The 19,468-nt window shown below is 41.2% G+C and overlaps 11 protein-coding genes and 1 pseudogene across 11 annotated transcripts, besides 4 other annotated features; 6 read left to right on the top strand and 6 right to left on the bottom strand. All coding sequences in view use genetic code 12, as the record gives it.

Annotated features, from left to right (window-relative positions):
- Nucleotides 1-1,257: 1,257 nt before the first annotated feature.
- Nucleotides 1,258-2,780, bottom strand: CD36_87820 (annotated as a pseudogene).
- Nucleotides 1,258-2,780: a sequence feature (incomplete, apparent frameshifts, no splice consensus sequences;~Similar to C. albicans YRF1, (HPR5)).
- A 1,795-nt stretch (nucleotides 2,781-4,575) lies between these two features.
- On the top strand, nucleotides 4,576-4,842 carry CD36_87810 (hypothetical protein; the record flags this gene model as incomplete). Its single annotated transcript, XM_002419636.1, has 1 exon — nucleotides 4,576-4,842. The coding sequence occupies one exon, from the start codon at nucleotides 4,576-4,578 to the stop codon at nucleotides 4,840-4,842; it is 267 nt and encodes an 88-aa protein (XP_002419681.1).
- Nucleotides 4,843-5,345: 503 nt separating this feature from the next.
- Nucleotides 5,346-5,592: a mobile genetic element.
- Nucleotides 5,593-6,082: 490 nt separating this feature from the next.
- Nucleotides 6,083-6,736: a mobile genetic element (Gag ORF sections (subtelomeric)).
- On the top strand, nucleotides 6,083-6,835 carry CD36_87800 (transposable element protein, putative; the record flags this gene model as incomplete). The annotated part of the gene is made up of 1 exon (XM_002419635.1): nucleotides 6,083-6,835. The coding sequence occupies one exon, from the start codon at nucleotides 6,083-6,085 to the stop codon at nucleotides 6,833-6,835; it is 753 nt and encodes a 250-aa protein (XP_002419680.1).
- Nucleotides 6,671-7,702, bottom strand: CD36_87790 (possible retrotransposon-related protein; the record flags this gene model as incomplete). The annotated part of the gene is made up of 1 exon (XM_002419634.1): nucleotides 6,671-7,702. The coding sequence occupies one exon, from the start codon at nucleotides 7,700-7,702 to the stop codon at nucleotides 6,671-6,673; it is 1,032 nt and encodes a 343-aa protein (XP_002419679.1).
- Nucleotides 6,755-7,642: a mobile genetic element (partial ORF1 (subtelomeric)).
- A 2,572-nt stretch (nucleotides 7,703-10,274) lies between the features above and the next one.
- CD36_87780 (GDP-mannose pyrophosphorylase, putative) lies at nucleotides 10,275-11,363 on the top strand (the record flags this gene model as incomplete). The annotated part of the gene is made up of 1 exon (XM_002419633.1): nucleotides 10,275-11,363. One exon carries the CDS (start codon nucleotides 10,275-10,277, stop codon nucleotides 11,361-11,363), a length of 1,089 nt encoding a protein of 362 aa, XP_002419678.1.
- An 8-nt stretch (nucleotides 11,364-11,371) lies between these two features.
- On the bottom strand, nucleotides 11,372-12,094 carry CD36_87770 (uncharacterized mitochondrial protein, putative; the record flags this gene model as incomplete). Its single annotated transcript, XM_002419632.1, has 1 exon — nucleotides 11,372-12,094. The coding sequence occupies one exon, from the start codon at nucleotides 12,092-12,094 to the stop codon at nucleotides 11,372-11,374; it is 723 nt and encodes a 240-aa protein (XP_002419677.1).
- Nucleotides 12,095-12,149: 55 nt separating this feature from the next.
- Nucleotides 12,150-14,120, bottom strand: CD36_87760 (indigoidine synthase A-like protein, putative; the record flags this gene model as incomplete). Its single annotated transcript, XM_002419631.1, has 1 exon — nucleotides 12,150-14,120. The coding sequence occupies one exon, from the start codon at nucleotides 14,118-14,120 to the stop codon at nucleotides 12,150-12,152; it is 1,971 nt and encodes a 656-aa protein (XP_002419676.1).
- Nucleotides 14,121-14,176: 56 nt separating this feature from the next.
- Nucleotides 14,177-15,154, top strand: CD36_87750 (conserved hypothetical protein; the record flags this gene model as incomplete). Its single annotated transcript, XM_002419630.1, has 1 exon — nucleotides 14,177-15,154. One exon carries the CDS (start codon nucleotides 14,177-14,179, stop codon nucleotides 15,152-15,154), a length of 978 nt encoding a protein of 325 aa, XP_002419675.1.
- CD36_87740 (mitochondrial import inner membrane translocase subunit, putative) lies at nucleotides 15,151-15,417 on the bottom strand (the record flags this gene model as incomplete). The annotated part of the gene is made up of 1 exon (XM_002419629.1): nucleotides 15,151-15,417. The coding sequence occupies one exon, from the start codon at nucleotides 15,415-15,417 to the stop codon at nucleotides 15,151-15,153; it is 267 nt and encodes an 88-aa protein (XP_002419674.1).
- Nucleotides 15,418-15,497: 80 nt separating this feature from the next.
- CD36_87730 (conserved hypothetical protein) lies at nucleotides 15,498-15,968 on the top strand (the record flags this gene model as incomplete). The annotated part of the gene is made up of 1 exon (XM_002419628.1): nucleotides 15,498-15,968. The coding sequence occupies one exon, from the start codon at nucleotides 15,498-15,500 to the stop codon at nucleotides 15,966-15,968; it is 471 nt and encodes a 156-aa protein (XP_002419673.1).
- Nucleotides 15,969-16,012: 44 nt separating this feature from the next.
- On the top strand, nucleotides 16,013-18,136 carry CD36_87720 (fungal zinc cluster transcription factor, putative; the record flags this gene model as incomplete). The annotated part of the gene is made up of 1 exon (XM_002419627.1): nucleotides 16,013-18,136. The coding sequence occupies one exon, from the start codon at nucleotides 16,013-16,015 to the stop codon at nucleotides 18,134-18,136; it is 2,124 nt and encodes a 707-aa protein (XP_002419672.1).
- CD36_87710 (monocarboxylate transporter, putative) lies at nucleotides 18,123-19,439 on the bottom strand (the record flags this gene model as incomplete). Its single annotated transcript, XM_002419626.1, has 1 exon — nucleotides 18,123-19,439. One exon carries the CDS (start codon nucleotides 19,437-19,439, stop codon nucleotides 18,123-18,125), a length of 1,317 nt encoding a protein of 438 aa, XP_002419671.1.
- Between the last annotated feature and the right edge of the window lie 29 nt (nucleotides 19,440-19,468).

The raw sequence follows: 19,468 nt of genomic DNA, 5'->3' as shown, positions 1-19,468 counted from the left end.
TAGAAAACACAACGAAATACATGTCTGGGCATTTGCAATAGCTTACACAATTCATGTTGCAATGCCCATTCAATCTGTCCATCACGACCATGATTTCTACAACTGCCTGACAAACAACAGCATTGACAACGGCACACACACAGCAGCTTATACAATTTATGTTGAATTTCCCACTGCCATTGAGTTACTACGTGTTGTTGAACCACCAAATCCAACAGATTTGCCAACTTTCATACATACCAGCTTGCATTAGAATATTTCACACTGCCATAAACCACTGATACTACATGTTGTTCAACCAGCTTTCACAACGAGATACAAACTGGGCATTCACTATACCTTATACAATAGAACTGACAATTAACTTACACAACGGGCATTCGCATTTCAAACTGCCATTAGATTGCCAAATGCTGTTCACATAGCATCACCTGCCGCACTACGTCTCCTTTTATAATGTCACATATATTAATATACAACGACAAAAAAAAAAAAAAAATAATTCCTTATCCACCTCTTGATACACTGCCACCATAACATGTTGATGTAGATTGACAGCCTCTGCTCGCATTAGTGCCCGCATCCAATGATTAAACACTTTAACTTGACCTTTACTGTACCAACGATCAAATATCATAAAATAGTTTTTTCCCCTATACAATTATCATGATCTTTGTTAATACATCCACATTTTTTACATAACATATCTCTCCCACGAGGTGCCATGAAATATGTTTCAGCAGCGTGTTCTTTCCAATTCTGCCCATCAGGTGCCATACTTTCATTTGCTCCAAGCGATTTCATAAACCATTCTTCAGGTTCATATTTCCCAATTTTTTTCAACACTTTGCAATACAACTTATCCAACACTTGCACCTGAATAGACAAACGATACTGACTTGTTACAATGCAAGAGTTTACTATCATATTCATTGATCATTGTATCTAAATCATTCTTGACCACCCATTCCAATTGCAACCCACCAAGCCCTTGTTGAACAATCTCACAAACATCATCACCACTCATTTGACCAAAAATAACTCGACACGCCAAGCTAACAATCTGTCGTCTTTCGCACCATGTCGGAGAACAACCTTCATTGCACATAAAGCACCACTTGCACACACCTTCAACACGAACCACTGGGCTATTATCCAAAGTAGTTAAATAGAATCCAAACCATTTATAAAGTGTGTCGATTTTAATAAATTTATATCTTTCATTAATTTCACCCAACTTGAACTTGGCTCTGTCCATCATACTCTCCTCCACCTGCACCTCTTCCCACACACTTCCACTGTCACATTTCTCATCTGCTCAACAATAGTTTTAGTACAATCTGCCGGTTGCCCACAACAATTGCGATGATCACCCCACTCCAAACCATAAAATTCGCACATTTGTTTCTTGAAACATTCGCTCACTACAAGTTTTCCGTTAGATACTTCATCATCAGCCGAGAGAAATAAAACATACAGCGGTTTCCCACGCAACCGGCCAATGACCTGAATTGCCTCCGGAACAGTCGCTAATGTTTCATAAAAAATTATCAGCTTGATACCAGAAATATCCAAACCAACTGAAGCGGCTTTTGTAGCAAGAATCAAACGTGTCTTTGATATATCCTGGTGTGCTTTCTTGATATCTTTCGTTTCTGACAGAATAACAACAGCATCATCAAACTCTTGACTAATCTCTTTAAGCGTCTCAAGATTGCAAAAGTACACAAATATAATACCATCACTATTGCTCACCAAAAATTGTTTGACAACACCAATCAAATAACCAACTCTCTTCTTGTCCTCTCCAATAAATTCCCTTTCAACATAAACATTTTGATTAGGTTCAGTTTTCACAGTATTGTACACCTTCGGTGCCAACAAATTTTTCTCCATCTCTGTTGCAAAATTCCGAGGCAACGTCGCACTCTCAAATGAATGCAAAATCCGGTAGTGCACTCGGTTCAACCGGCGAAATTCTTTTTCTTCAATCAACACCTGCGCCTCATCGGTAGAGCTGACACTGTTGACCATATTTCTGAGAAAAATTCAAAAAAAAATCACTGACATTCAGCTTTGTTAAACTCTCAACTGTCCCCACAACCAAATCAATACTGCCATCAAACGAGTTAAGATTTCTAACACCAATCACATTAACATACTCTGCCATTCGCTTTTCAAACTCAACTGCAACAACATTATACGGCAACACCAAAAAACTCACTCTTCTTTTGCCACCTTCCCTTCGTTTCATTATTTTATTAGCAAGTATAGGAACCAAAAAGAGATACGTCTTCCCAAATCCAGTAGGTGCAACAATAGCTCTGCTGTTTGCACCAGACCAACATATCTCCAATATCAACTTTTCCTGATCAAAATCCTTCTGCTGGTAGCCACAATCAATTTTTGCTTGTTCAATGTCTTCAAGCTGCAAGCTACTGCAAAGACGCAAAGGAGGTTTAACTGGTTTCAGAATTAACAGCTTTGATGTATTTTGATCAACGTCAATACCGATATATTTTTGGTACAACGCAAAAAAATTGTCTCATTATCATCAGAATCGTTGTACTATGATAGGTATCCCAACCACCAGTGTTACCATACGAGTTGTAAGCACTCATCCAGTGATGCCCTTGGGCCTTTTCGATAACTTCAGTTACCAGTGACATTTGAATATAATTACGCACCATGTACGAAATACCTTGTCTAAGGTACCGCATTTTAATCACGTACTTGACCTCCTCGTGATTTATCTTAGCCACCATCTTATAGAACTTCATCCTGCAAAGTTACAAGATCAACCCGTGGCTTCGTCATCACAGCCTGATGAAACCGACATTTACAATATTGAATTTAGTGACGACGACGACCAACAAGTTCCCTCAACATTGCCTTCGTCTGTCCCAAGTCAACCTCCAGCAAAAAAATTGAAACCCACCCATGGGTTCAACATCACACCAGAATCAACAACCTTGCTGCGTGTCTATAAAATCACAAAGATTGTTCCAAAAGAGATTTCTCAAATTCTTATCAGAGAAAAAAACACCATTGTCGGGTACCGACATGTGACTGTTTATTTGTCAGACGACTACAACCATGGCTCGGTTACTTTGAATCCACAAGACGTTGAAAAGATGCTTGAAAAACATCGTGGCGAAACCTGGCAAACCAAATTGAACGACTTAATCAACAAAATCGCCCCTATTGAATTAGTTGTAAAGAAAACCGGCGAGTGCTGGTATTGGTCGTTTCCTAATCCGGAAAAAATGTTATAGATTGAATATATATTGGTTTTGTGTCTAGATAAAAAACCTTTAAGGGTCTTTCAGTGTTAATACTGATAACCAGCAAATACAACGGTATTACATTGGATATAATGAGTTTGTTCGTTCTTCTACACTAATATAAAACTATGTAAATGTAATTAGAACAAATATAAAGAATATCACCAAACAGTACTCCCAACAATCTCTAAGAAACTTTTTTGGGCCAACTTTCTTGTCAAAAATAAACTTAAAATTGCTGCCACCAACTGTATAAGATGCACCTATTCATGTGCCACTATCTACAATACAACAAAAGATGTAGCTTTTAAGAATATGTGCTCTCTAAATATGTGGTGGTTAAAAATCTGTGGTCAAAGAAAACCAGTGGTCAAACAAAATCAGTGCTCAAAGAAAAGTGCTACCAAAGATGTGCTCAAAAAATCAGTGCTCAAACAAAATCAGTGGTCATAAAAAAAACCTGTGGTCAAAAAATGTGTGGTCAAAAAATGTGTGGTCAAAAAATGTGTGGTCAAAAATCAGTGCTCAAAGAAAATGTGTGGTCAAAGAAAACCTGTGGTCAGAAATCAGTGCTCAAAAAACCTGTGGTCAAAGAATATGTGCGGTCAAAGAAAGTGCTACCAAAGATGTGCTCAAAGAAAATGTGCGGTCAAACCTGCGGTCAAAAAATCAGTGCCCTTAAAATCTGCGCTCTTTGGCGCTACCCAAAATGTGGTCAATCAGAGAAAAAAAATGTGGTCAAAACTCGGCGCTACCTAAAAACGTGTGGTCAAAGAAAATCATAAATAACTTGCGGAACAGAAAAGGTACAATCACTCTTCCGTTTTCAACCACAAATTCATTGACCTGGCTAGCACTCTACCAACTATCAGTTTACCACCTCTTGTTCTGCCCTTCCTGTACTCTTCCAAAAATGACAAAAAATCGCTGTTTTCCAAAAAGTTCTGATTTTTCGGGTCGTGCGCGCAAGAAAATCATTTTTTCTCCGGTCCCTGAATTTTTAACCTTTTTCTGAACAACAACAACTCAGTGTATATTAAAGTTATAAACCTAAAAACTATATAGTTTATCTCCCTGGGTCATGTAGATTCATATGGTACCCTTATTTTTGCGCTACCGCCTAAATTGGGCAAATTATAAGTGCTAACAAACATGTGGTCAAGAAATGTGGTCAAGAAAAAAACATGCGGTCAAGCTAACAAACTTTGTTAGCACATGTGGTCAAAAATGCACGGGTAGCGGTAGATGGTGAAAGAAAAATGTGTGGTCAAAAAGTCAGTGCTCAAAGAGAATGTGTGGTCGAAAAACCTGTGGGCAAAAAATGTGCGGTCAAAGAAAACCTGTTGTCAAAGAAAATCAGTGCTCAAAAAATCAGTGCTCAAAGAATACGTGCGGTCAAATCTGCGGTCAAACAATCAGTGCCCTTAAAATCTGCGCTCTTTGGCGCTACCCAAAATGTGGTCAACCAGAGAAAAAAAATGTGGTCAAAACTCGGCGCTACCCAAAAACGTGTGGTCAAAGAAAATCATTAATAACTTGCCACACAAAAAGGGTATAACAATGGTTCATTTTCCAACCACAAATTCATTGACCTAGCTAACTGTCTATCAACTCTCAGCTTACCGCCTCCCCTGGTTGTCCATCCACGTCTTTCCAAAAACAACCAAAAATCGCTGTTTTTCAAAAATTTCTGATTTTTCGGGTCGTGCGCGCAAAAAAATCATTTTTTCTCCTGCCCCTAAATTTTTAACCTTTTTCTGATCAACAACAACTCAGTGTATATTAAAGTCATAAACCTAAAATCTATATAGTTTATCTCCCTGGATTCTGTAGATCCCTATGGTACCCTTATTTTTGCGCTACCACCAAAATTGGGCAAATTATAAGTGCTAACAAACATGTGGTCAAGAAATGTGGTCAAGAAAAAAACATGTGGTCAAGCTAACAAAGTTTGTTAGCACATGTGGTCAAAAATGTGGAAACGAAGTTATTTCAACTTGTTGAACTATCAATTTCAATTTATCGAAAGTATTAGGCTCAGATTTTATTTACCAAAGGTCTTGTTGTAAAACAGGATCTGCAATATTTTATGTGCAGTCCTTTTGAATTCAACTCAGGGAGTTCGACGAATCCTTTATAATTGCTAATTTATTATTCTCTATTATATACTACTTCTCTTTGGAAGACAATTCATATTTTATTACTTTCAATTATTACATACTGATAATTAGCTTCGAATCTATAGAAAGTTAGAGCAACATATATTGTCCGTCGTAATATCTAATTAATAAAACCTAGGAATACTTCAGTCTCTTCAGGTAACCAATTTTTTTTAAAAAAAAAAAAAAAAACCCAACAAAAAAAACCACAAAAAAAATTTTTTTTTAACAAATTTCCATTCTAACAAACAAAAAAAAAAACGAAAAAAAACTCAACAAATTTGATTGAACGCTTTTCAAAGACAAGTTCCTAGCCAATCAAAATCATTTTCACCTTTTGATCGACAACTAGTTCAAATAAAATGATTATTGATTGACAATATTAGTTATCAATCAAACAAAAAAAAACATACAACCACACCTTCGCAATAATTTTTTTTTCGCAACCTGCAGCTATTATAAAACACACAAAAACAACACAAAACCCACAAAACCTCACACAAAAAAATAAAAATAATTTTTCCCACCCCAAATAATTTTCCTTTGTATTAATTTTTATTACCACAAATTTTATATACCGTTTACGGAACACCTGTTTAAATTCCTTTTTGCAACTTTATCTATCAGTTATTTTTAATTATGAGTCAAACAAATAAATCTGGACCAAAGAGTCCATCCCCATCTTCATCTGATACGTCCACTTCAGCTACTACCGATACCTCCGCTAATGCTACTAATTTGGCCTTTCAAGCAAGTGTGGAAGCGAGTGTCAACAAACAGTTACAGGCCTTCCAAGAACAGATGATGGAAATGTTCAATCAATTTGCTAGTCGATATGAACAGCAAACAGCACAGGGTATCAATCAAACCCGTGAACAGGAAGCGCGTGACTTTCAAAAATTCAATTCTGCTGCTATGAAGTTGGAGTCTCATGTCCAGGACGTTGAACAAGAAACTCCCGAATTGGAAAAGGAAGTCGGAGCCTTTGAAGAAGCTTATAACAAGCGTGTCCGTTTTGAAGACGAACGTTTTCAACACGCTTCGGATATTATGGCCCAAGCTCAGGACAAGGAATTGGATCTCCAAGAGCAGATTACTGCTTTAAGGGACCAAATGGCAGAGTTAAGTACTAATCAACTGGCTACTCTGGCCAATGTTCCTAAACCAGTCTTCGTTACTACTGATGACATTGCAATTCAGATTAAACGTATTTTTCCCCAAGCCGATTTAACCAACAACGATTGGAATCAACCAACAAACGAATTCCCACCTTTTATGGATTTCAAAATCTTGCTTTGCTGGATTGTTGAAATGATTCCCTGTAGCATGTCCGTTTTGATTGCAACGGAAGCAATGGTTGCCGTGTTTACAAGACCATCTTGTATGGAATAAAGTAGGGGAATTGGTGCAATATTTGGCAGTGGATACCAAATCTAATTTGTGATGTTTCCAAAAGTATCTGCTCTTTTTTGGAACCTTGTTTCCGGACCATCCAATCATAAAATAAGACGTAGCATACTTGCCAGCCTTAAGAGGTTGTTTTGTAAATTCATCTGCATTGTTCACTTCACTTTTCAAAATGCTAAATTCGATATTCTCTTCTGTAGTGGTAATATTTGCTGCCAGCTTGAGTGCTGGCATCCATTCGTCCCTCTTGTTATCAAAAAAGGCATGTATTAATTTTTCAACTTTCCACTCCTCGGCTGGGTGGAGAAAACAGTAGATGCCGATGTTGTCGTGATGGTTGTTTTTAACAACCACCTTGTATTTGTTTTTACCCACTTGGACTTCTGGGTATTTTTCTAAATGGCTTTCAATTGCCATTTGTGAATCTAACTCTGGAAACTTATCTGAAAATTCTTCTCCAATTTGTGAGTAGATAATTCTGTATGTACCATCTGGCATAAATCTTACTCTGAATAAGTCATTTTCTGCTGCGTAAAGTAATGCCTTCTCCATGTCGGAGTTGGCTCCTTGTTCTCTAATAGTATTTGGGATGGTTTTTTTCAAGTGGACCTTGATGGCCTCTTGTTGTTCAAAGTAACCTCCATCCGAGTCTCTTTCATCGACCACATTGGTGTGGTCACCAGTATACTTGTCTGTCACCATGTCGGAGACACATTCTCTAATAAACGCCTTACTGGCGCCATCTAATCTGTTGAGCATCGCAGGCCATTGGCTTGCTCCAATGCTCTTAACATAGTTAACCATATTTTCCAACTCCTCCAACTCACGGTCGGTATCTTCATTGGGCTCCATTTCTATTTCTTTTTTGCTTTGGCCAACTGGTGGCCACACGTGCCCGTCTTGGTACTCCCCTTCTTCGGTGGTGGCGGTGGCAGCTTTTCCGCCAACTTCTTTGCCATGGTCAGCGGCTTGGTTATCATAATTAAAAACGAAACTTAAACTCTCTGAATGCAATAATATGAAGACACTAGTGTTTTATAAACGGGCCTCCAAGGTGTACTTGTATGTAAAAACTGAACGCAAAGGACTCACTTGCTTTCGATGGTATATTGCCAATATTTGTAATAACATCCTCCATTATTGAAAATGATAAATTTGGAATAACAATAATAAGTTGTCTTGGTAGTTTCTCTTTGAAAGGTGTTTGCCCATGACTGGGCCCCCTTCTGGTGAAGAGTAGTTGTTGTTGTTGTTGGTCTTTTTTTTTTTGGTTGTTCGTTTTTTCTTTTTGTATTGCTTGGTAAGTACACACACCAATCGGCATACCGTACAGATGCCCCAGCTTATTGAAAATTGGGGGTGCTTGTCACCCCCTCAGGATGTTGTACGGATGAAGACTGGTACGGATGCAACACAGCTACGGCTGTCTAACTTGTACGGATGCAACAGAGTTATGGATGTCTAACTTGTACGGATGCAATCCAGGTGTAGAGAGAACTTGAACGGATGCAATTCAGGGTTGAGAAAACCTTTAGAGTAGTCAGTTTGAGTATATTTGTTGTAGCTTCACATGCCAACCAAAAACGCTATTGTAATTTCTAGATTGATATACGAGCCAGATATAGTTGTTTATTCTCTAGGTTTATAGACAGGCCAAGTAGAGCTGTTTGTTTTGAGTTAGAGAATAATCAACTACAATTGTTCGTTTTTAAGATTCATACATGAATCAAATACAGTTGATTGTTTGTTGTTTCCTCGCAAATAGACTTGTTTGTTTTTAATCGATTACAGTAGATTTCATTTAACTTCTAATCAATTGATCTGTTCCATATTTGTTAAGATCAAAACTTATTTTTGAGCAATTTATCTGTGTATTTTCGATCCTGTTTCTCACAAGATATCCCCAAAATGAACAGTATCCCCATTCGATGAGTAAACTCCTTATCCTTTGCTCGTAACTTAACCGTTGCACTTCTCGATCAACATAATGGCAGCTCTACCAGTACTGGCTTCTCCTGCTCTAAGATCACCCTTATCATCACCTCATCGTGACTAACCTCCATCATATTTATTGCCATCCTTCACAAGCTTGTATTTTAAACTCAACCTCAAAACTTAACTGGATAGCCACATACCTGCCCTTTATTTCCATCTTCGCAAGAACGGCCTTAGGAATATAAGTTTTGACATGCCCCGTTGAGCGTATTCGCCTCAACACTCTCCATATCGATCAGGTGCAAGCCTTGCGTCACATCTCCCATCTCCACAAATGTGTAAAACTATCCTCAAACTTAATAGGGCTGCCAATGTAAACGTGCTGACCAATCAAACTCCCAACGCAAACTCTATTCACATTAAACGTATAACCCGAGTATATCGTAATCCCACTTGCTTACTGATACTCTGGGTGATATCCAGCAAGTGCCCAATCTGGGTAGTGGACGCGAAAAACGACTCCTCAACATGATCTGGCACTAGTGACTTTCCCATTCCAACATGTGTGCTTTCTATTCCAGTTGTTTTCGATAAATTGTTTTGAAATGATGAAATTTTTTTTGGGGGTCAATCTTAGGTCGTGCACCATTTCAAAAAAGTATGTCTAATCCAAATCAAGTTATTCTTCCTGGGGGTGCTTGTCACCCCCTAATTGCGGATGATAGTTTGTACAGATGCTAGATGTTCTACAAATGATTGCTTGTACCGATGCAATGTCATTTACGTATGTATTTTAGTTCTACCAAGGGCTAGTTTTCGATCTATCCGTAGAGTAGTTTGTGTGTTTTTGGTGTAGCTTATTGTCCAAATATGAACAAAAGTTAAGCATCAACCGAACCAAATACCAGAAATAGCATCAACTCTGATCTATCTAGAAACCGTCTACTGGTTATTATACACTACATTGACTCTGTTCTAACATTATACTCTTAGCTAGACCCATATACTGTTAGTGTGAGTTTATGGGTTCAAGATCCGGCACAAAAAAATACAATACTCAAGTCCTTTTTTGTCGTCACTTACTGACATAGGTGTCCAATTCCAACATTCACAAAGACTCGCCTATTGGTGCTGATAGAAAGAAAGAGTCTTTCTTTTTTATTTTTTTTTCCTATACTGGGCGGAACACGTCTATCGTGTAGTGTGCGTGCCCTTGTCCAGGCACATGGTACCTTGCAAAATATTTCTTTTCACCACCGTGGGCTGGTGGCTGCTACACAAAAATGGCGCACAACCTACTCCGCCAGCACCACCACCATTTCCTTCTAAAAATACTTTTGCGTGCACCATCCAAAATCTAAGAAACACGTAATTTTTTTTTTTCGTGTCCATTTCTCGTCCAACATATTAATCCGTCAACACTCCCAAAAAAAAAAAAATTTCAATACTTTTTCTTCCTCTTTTTCTTCAACAACAACAACACATCATCATGAAAGGATTAATTTTAGTCGGCGGTTACGGTACCAGATTGAGACCATTAACCTTAACTTTACCTAAACCATTGGTCGAGTTCGGTAACAGACCAATGATCTTACACCAAATCGAAGCATTGGCTGCTGCTGGTGTCACCGATATTGTCTTGGCCGTTAATTACCGTCCAGAAGTCATGGTTTCCACATTAAAGAAATACGAAGAGGAATACGGCGTTAACATCACCTTCTCCGTTGAAGAAGAACCTTTGGGCACTGCTGGTCCATTGAAATTGGCTGAAGAAGTTTTGAAAAAAGACGACTCCCCATTCTTTGTTTTGAACTCCGATGTCATCTGTGACTACCCATTCAAGGAATTGGCCGACTTCCACAAAGCCCACGGTGCTGCCGGTACTATTGTTGCTACAAAGGTCGACGAGCCATCGAAATACGGGGTCATTGTCCACGACAGAGACACTCCAAACTTGATAGATAGATTTGTTGAAAAACCAGTCGAGTTTGTTGGTAACAGAATTAATGCCGGTTTATACATCTTGAACCCATCAGTTATCGACTTGATTGAAATGAAACCAACCTCCATCGAAAAAGAAACTTTCCCAATCTTGGTCGAACAAAAACAATTGTACTCCTTCGACTTGGAAGGATACTGGATGGACGTCGGTCAACCAAAAGATTTCCTTTCTGGTACCTGCTTGTACTTGACCTCCTTGTCAAAGAAACACCCAGAGAAATTGTGCAAAGAGAAATACGTCCATGGCGGTAACGTCTTGATCGACCCAACTGCCAAGATCCACCCATCAGCTTTAATCGGTCCAAACGTCACAATTGGGCCAAACGTCGTTGTCGGTGAAGGTGCTAGAATTCAAAGATCCGTATTGTTGGCCAACTCCCAAGTCAAGGACCACGCATGGGTCAAATCTACCATTGTCGGTTGGAACTCAAGAATTGGAAAGTGGGCCAGAACCGAAGGTGTGACCGTCTTGGGTGACGACGTCGAAGTCAAAAACGAAATCTACGTCAACGGCGCCAAGGTCTTGCCACACAAGTCAATCTCCTCTAACGTCGAAAAAGAGTCTATCATTATGTAGAGACATTTTTATAAATTAATAAATCCTTCTATACAACTATCGCGTAGAGATGGAGATAAGGGTTTGGCACCCGAAAGGTACTGCAACATCAATTGTCTTGCAACAAGCGGACACGTAACCTCCCCCATCTTATACTCTTTCTTCTTGGGGTTGACATAACTCAATGCCAACTTCCCCCCATCAAGCATCTCTAAATACAACAAATGGTTTTTTGGAACTGTCCCTTTTCTAGTAAATGCCTCTCTCAATTCATCGAGCCCATTACCCAACTCCTCCTTCATTTCCTTACTCTTGGGATGGGCCAAGATCGATTTAATCAACCCATCTTTCAAATGATTAAAGTCGGTATTTCTCACGGGTGCCAAACGGACCAAAAATTTGATATCATTATCCAACAACTTCTCAATAGCCTGGGCTGACTCTTCTGGATCCTTAAGCTTGTCTGCCATGCCCACCAACAACGTACTGGCTTTGGGAATATCCTTCTTGGCAATGTATACACCAACTCCATAAACCTTAAACGCGATAAACGTGACAGACCTGACTCCATGACCTAATAGCTCAAAATCATTATGAAAAAACCCTTTCTTAATCTCTGTGGGAAACGGATTAAGCGACGAGTCAACAACAACCTGCTTCACCTCCAGAAAAATACGCGGATAAAACAATGGCGTAGCTGCAACTGCAGAAACAATAAACGCTGGTCGACAATAACGTAAATACTTGAACATGCTTACAGAAGAAAGAAAAGTTTTAAAAGTGTTGATGATTTTTTTTTTTTTTTCCCTATATATTCGCAATCTCCTGACTTCTACCTCGTATAGTTAAACCCGCAGCCAATTGCGCCTTATAGATCGACTCCCATTTCCCCCAAACTTGTTCAACCGAACCAATCTCATGGTTGAGCCAGTTCAGTTCAGAAAGCTTACCCGCAAGATACCCCACAAGCGCATCACCAGCACCAGTAACATTATCCACCTCGATATTCTCATTCTCTTTGGGGATCGGGAAATACTCAACAACTGCACCCACTCCCCTGCCCCGACTGTAAACTATACTCTTTGGCCGATACGGAGACGTCGTAGGAATAGACCTATAGTCTTCCACTGTGGTGCACAAACTGACTAACAACACCCCATCCTTGCCAAGTTTGACTAGTATATTCTGGAAAAACGGCAACAACTGGAAACACTGCTGATAAACACCCTTGTCGTACCACCTCTTATCCAACCTATCCCTAATCTGATCAACCTGCATGGCATCCAACACCCCAAACCACTCATCATCAAACTTGTCTCGCATTGACTCGTGAATCGAGGACAACTCTGCAACTGTCGGCGTAATCAACTTGACCCTATTGTTGGGGAAAACTCCCACCTCCATCTTCCCAATACGTCTCGCTTTGACATGCGACGTGGGCTCAATAATGTTATACTCATTGTTTGGAAGTGCTTTCGACACCGTTTCTGACGATAAATTACAATCATACACCGCCACACCAGCCTTGTCGTTTACCTCCATCTCCTCTGCTATCTCCATATCAGCACACGCAACAATCAACTCCCCACTACTATCATGCATGCTCACATACTGCGCCGTTCTCCCCCTGCCAATACCCAACCCAGGCACTTGTTCCTGGATGGTTCTCCCTCCCACATCATCCCCCACCTTTGAGACAAACTTGGTATTCCCATTTACATACCCACTGGCTTTGGCAATATTATACCCAACACCACCAATAGAACTCCTAACCGTGCCAATATTCGAGTCCCCCATCTTGCTTCCAGGACCAAGTTTAGCCATCGTGTCAAGTGCAACTGACCCCACCACCAAAACAGAAGGAACTACCATCCTTACCATCTCCTTGGCAATTTCTGCTGCAGCACTCGCATTGTTCTTTACCAAACTAATATTACTCTCCACGGACTTGCCTTGAGTTGATGTAGCAATCTCGCTCAACAAAAACGGCGTCAACTGCTTGCCCAGAACTCCCAATTCCTTCGCCTTCTGGTTAGCCCGTTCTATTATATCCCCAACCACCTTACTATCCATGGCAGTTTCCTTTGGCGGCGGAATACAAAACACACTCCCCGACCCTACCATCGCCTGGTAATGTCCAATCTGTGCTGCCTCAGCAAACGACTCAAACCCATATGGCGATATCACTCCCGACTCACGACAATAAAACCCCGGCACCTGTACGTTATCCAACTTCTCGGGATTATATGTCCCTACAAAAACACCTTGTGTCTCCAAATACTCCATCGTCAACCCAATATCCAATATCGATTTCGGACCAGCACACACAACACTAACGGGTGTCTTCCCCAATTCCATCAAGTCAGCAGAAACGTCCATACTAAACTGGCCATCACGGTGCACACCACCAAGCCCACCTGTCGCAAATACCTTTATCCCAGCAAGATGAGACAAAATCATTGTCAGAGCAACTGTCGTACCCCCATTCAACTTGTTGGCCATCACATATCCAATATCTCGCCTAGATACCTTGACTGCGTTGCTTAACCCCTCAAAATCGTTAATCCCAACATGTGGCACGCCTTCAATAAATGCACACGTTGCAGGAACAACACCTTTATCTCGTAACACCTGCTCAACACTTTTGGCCATTTCTATGTTTTGCGGATACGGCAAGCCATGGGTAATGATTGTAGACTCTAAAGCAACAACCGGCCTTTGCTCTTTGAGTGCTTTTGTGACCTCTTGTGATATACGGAGAATCGATCGTTTAATCATTGATAAGCCAAAAAAAAAAAAAAAAACACCACCAAAAAAAAAATTTTCTCTTCATCATGACTCTTGATAAACTCTTAGATACTACACATTCCGCAAACACATACCACCCCCTCCTCAAATCAATAGAGACTACTTCTAGCTATGAGTTGGTTCTTGCACTATCCTTACACGCTGACCCAAACCTCCCATGGTGTTCACTTGAAAATGCCAACCTCGTCAAATCCATAATGTCTAACTTCGACTACCAACCATATATCCCACAATTGATCCGCCACTTCAAGTCATCACTGAAAAGGATCCAACGTACAGCCTTGAACAAGCACATCCTGCTTGGGGAGGAAAATCTTGGGGTTATTTCCCAGGCATGGTTCTTGGTGGACTACGCGTACACCCAGGAAATATGCATACTAGCTATGTTGCTAGTAGTTGATGTTCTCACCACGTACTCCGTGCCAGGCAAGATCCAGGGATTCAAATTGCTTTCCCACTTGCCGGAATTGCACCACCCATTGCTCCCGCAAGTAAGATCTGCTGCATCTAAATGTCTTGTTCATGTTCCACCAATAACCCCCATTGCCCACTCCCTTCCATTGCTAGAAGAAGCCTACCATTGGGTGTACAAGCTTAACCAGACAACCCCCGATTACATCCAGACCATCGCCACAATCTTATCCACCATCAACACCCCGGCCAGACCGTTCCTCTTGCAACAACTATCCAAATATACCCGCCGCGTATCCACTGACGTGTTTATCAGCACATCAAAGATCTTCTACGCCCTTAACAATATCCTCGTCAGTCTCGACATCACCCCTGAAGAAGTGGCCTTGGCCTTAACTATCCAGAACGATATCATCAACCTCAACCACAAGTTCGTCCTTACCTACGCTTACGACTTTATCGGTGCCTGGTCAATCCTACTGAGACGCCACCCTGGCAAGTTTGCGGACCAGTTGAAACGCAACATCTCTAGTCTACAGAAACTCGCAAATAATAACGATATCGATACCCTATGTACATATATAGCAATCTAACGGCCTTGCAACGCCTCAACAACCTTGATATTTGTATCTAAAAACCGGTTCAAACAATTCTTAAGACACGCCTCCTCTTGTCCGTCTAACGTAGCACTGGTGATTGGCTTATCCTTGTTGCACTTTTTGAAACACATATCTGTAAAGTTATGGATCGACAGCTGCACCTTCGACTTGGACTGTTCAGACTCAACAAACTGCATAATCTCTTTCCTAGAAGCCTCATCAAGGCTCTGAATGGCCGTGGTAGATAAACTCGACATGGTTGAAGAAAAGAAACCGAAAAAAAAAAAAAAAATTTTTTTCTTTTGTTTACTTTTTTTTTTTTTTTTTTTCTTTAACCATGATGTCTTTACGTGAACGATTGGAGTCTCTCGACGACTTGCCAAACACATACACACAGGTACTCCAAAAGGATATCGCTCGTGTTGAAGGGTTCATAAAGGAATGCGACAAAGCAATATCGATGCTAGATGAATCGGCCTCCGTTGAAGCCCAAATCATTGCTCTCTACCACACACTTGGTGCTATCCCCTACATCCCTGACAAAAACGATACCATCACAACAGCAGCAACTACAGTTGTTTTGGAAAAGTTGGTAAACCAATACAAAACCCAACCCACATCCCCTACAGATTACCTGGAAATGATAACTTCCCTAAAGGCTTTGAGATCGGAAAAACTTAACCACATCTCTGACTTACAGTTGAAACTCGCGGGCGAGTTTGCTTCTCCACTACACGCAAAACTCGCCGAAGCCAGTTCCCTCCACGACTTGCTCAGCTCTTATATAGCAAAAATAAATAGCAAATAAAAAATTCTTTCTTTTTTTTTTTTTTCGTTGTTTTTCTTTCACTAATGACCAAACGTGATCGTACCATATACAGCTGTGATACATGTCGGTCACGTAAGATCAAATGCAACCGACAAACCCCCTGTGCTGCATGCTACAAGTCCAAAAGAGACTGTGTCTACACCATCTCACGCCAACGAGATGCCCAAATCAACAACCGAAAGCTCGACAAAAAGACCCACCACCAGATATCTGCCATTGAGAAAAAGATCTCCCAGCTAGAAGGGAAAAAGGAGCTCTTACAAGTAGAAACCATCAACTTCAACAAGTCATTCACCGACGGAACACCACTATTGGAATTGCAACGATTATTCCCCTACCTAATCTTGTCGAAACGAGATCCCGGTTGCTTACTAGTTAGGTACCATTGTAACCACTTGCTAGAGAGAGACCCCCACTATTTCGAGTATTCCCAACTCCTTGCAAACTTGCCATTGGCGAAAAAGCGCCTTCTCACTGCCAAGGCAAAGACACTACTTGGCGATGCCTACATCCCCAACCTCCAAGAAGGGTATACAGTCAACCAACTAAAACAAATCATTGGCCAAAACCCAAACTTTAGGTTTTCGGGAAACTTTGCTGACCCATTGACATCCTTCTTCAGCTTAATCCCCCCAGCATGGGCCAACAAAGTGTTGGTAGATACATTTTTCCACCACATCTACCCGCTAATCCCCATCATCGACGAAGCAGAGTTTACCGCTTCTATTAACAGAGTATTGGGCCCACAAATCGACGGACACTATATAAACTCGTTCCCCAGCATCGCTTCGGTCGACGATTTGCCATTCTTGGCGTTGTTCATGCTCGTCTTGCGAATGGCCTACATGTACACCCCCGATAAAAGCGGGTGCCCGGTTTCCTACGACACCCTACGTGCAGCAGAAACAATAATGAAGGAATTCGATATCACCAAAACCCACTCCTTAACTGCACTCCAGGCCGAGGTCATGCTTAGATTCTACAAAATCGTGGCACCAGAACTGTACACGCAAAGCAACTACGTCCAAGTAAGTGTTGGCGTGCTTATCCAAAACTGTTACTCCCTCGCATTACACCGGGACCCTGAATACATTGGAGAGCACGACCTAAAGCAACAGCAATTGCGACGGAAAATATGGCACATCTTACAAAGAATGGAGGTCATCGATAGCGCCATCTTCCAAACCGTCTTGTCGTCAAACCCACAAGCGTGTGATACAAAACTCCCCCAAATCGTCAACCAACCGCTTATCGAACAGAGTATAGTGAAAAACATCTGGCTCAGCAACGACTTGCTCTTATTGTTGCGCAAACTCGTCGAGATCAACTCAAAAACATCAGAAGACACACCCTTGGAAACCGTGCTAGACCTACTTGCTAAGGTGGAGAGTAATCTCCAGCAGTTTCTTGCTTCCAGCACTAGCGTGTTACATAACGATTTGGTCATTTTCCCAGTAAACTTTTTATTGGTGTACATGTACTACTCCCTCTACTTATACAAAGGAGCCACCCCAGAAGGAGATGCCTACCTCCTCAAATCAACCAAAATCCTCTTTGTCGACCTCACCAGAACAAAATCAACCTCCCTATTCCTAGCATACTTTAACCTCAACTACATCCATCTCGTCCTAATGATTACAAACTTTTTAAGAATGAGAGTAGACTGCATAATCCACAAGCAACTAACCACCCACAATACCTCCCTCCAGGAGTTGCAGCGCTGTCGCTACTACCTAAAGACAATCTACTTTGCCCACGTAAAAGAGTTGGCCTACTATTCGTCGCTGCACAAGTACGCCTGGCAGTTGCGCAAAGTCTACTTGACATTGGCCAAAATCATGGAACGCCCTTCCGACGTCTTTCTTTCCAACCATCCCGACCTTGTCAAGCACGCTTCAGTCGACATCCCCGTAAAGGAACTAAACAAAATGCTTGAACTGTATATAAACTTTAAAGGGTTCACACCAACGCCATTGTTCAACCCCACCGAAAAAGAACTAATCGACGAGATGCAACACGAAAATCTATGGAACGCTATGGAGAAAATAGAGTATAGTGAAAAAGTCTATAGCGGCTGGATCGACGCCATCAAAAACGTACCTTCCAACTGGGACTGGGATTACTGGGATTTCCTCAAAATCTCGTAAACCCTTTGGCGTACCATATCTTCCACGCCACAAGCACAAATATACAACTAATAATCATTGCCCCAGCAGTCGTGTAGAAATAATGCAGCAAACAATCAGAACACGAATCGGCATTCCGCCCATAAAACATCGAGAAAATGACCGACCCAAGAGCGGGCGCAACCATAAATGACCCCCACGTAGACCCCATAATGTCAATGCCCCAGATCGAGGCAACAATCGTAGGATATATCGTAAACATACCGCCATACGAAACACCGTTGAGGATGGCTGACGATTGTGAAAACTGTCCCACTACCCCAACCATTATCACCACCACCAATATCCATACTCGACAAACATATTCGGACACATAGTCCGATAACACTCCCAATAACAACCGCGCCCCCGTCGATGATGCAGCCATAATACTGACTTGGTTCGGCAAATCTGCGCCATTGGTATGCTTCAAAATCGACCCCAAATTGTTCTGATAACTCTCCATCGGGCCAATGTTAAGGATCAACGACACAAGCAAAATCCATGCTGACGGGTCCTTAAGAAACTCTATAAATCTCCGGTGGTGGTTGGGCGGTTCGAGGGATCTCGTTGGTGTGAGTTCAAGCAATGCCGTCTCCTCGTCTGGCGTCGTTGCCACATTAAACAACAACTCCAGCTCAACTATAACAATAGAACTAGAGACAAAACTGGCAATACCCACCACCAAATAAAGCCACGCAAAAAACAGGAAAACCACCTGCAAATCCAAATTTTCGTGGTGGTGGAAATACGGCAACTTCAAGATTTGTGCCCCAAGCAACGCAGAAAGACCATAACAGGTTATAGGCAAAGAAATCGCCAACCCTTTATGGTCAGGGTAGATACGTGCACACGTAATCAAGCTCGAAAAGTATAACGACGATGTGGCTAGCCCAATAAGACAAAAACAAACGCAGAACCCCACCACCGACTCGCTCTTTGAACTCACCAAATAACTATTGACAAAGTAGCTGGGACAGAAAAACCAAATCAGAAACAACGACAACAACGCCGGGCCATACGAATCAGCCAAGTACCCCAATACAGGCAAACAAAAGTACATCCCCAACGCCGATAACGACGCTATCAAGTTAATCTGCAAATACGACAAACCCAAAACATCATGGAACGATGACGTGTACAATGAAAACAACAATATCGACCCTGCCACAAGACAAGACAAGAGCGAAATCAAAAACGCCAATACCTTAAGGTTGTCTAAGGCGATATGAGTTGATAAATAAGACTTGATGGTATGAGAAACATGGTGTAGGTGTTTATGCATAATGGTGTAGGAAGAAAGAGTGTTGAACT

Source organism: Candida dubliniensis, chromosome 3 (genome assembly GCF_000026945.1).
Source record: "Candida dubliniensis CD36 chromosome 3, complete sequence".
Taxonomy (NCBI): domain Eukaryota; kingdom Fungi; phylum Ascomycota; class Pichiomycetes; order Serinales; family Debaryomycetaceae; genus Candida; species Candida dubliniensis.
Note: the sequence above shows the minus strand (reverse complement) of the source record. Positions and strands in the feature narration are given on the sequence as shown.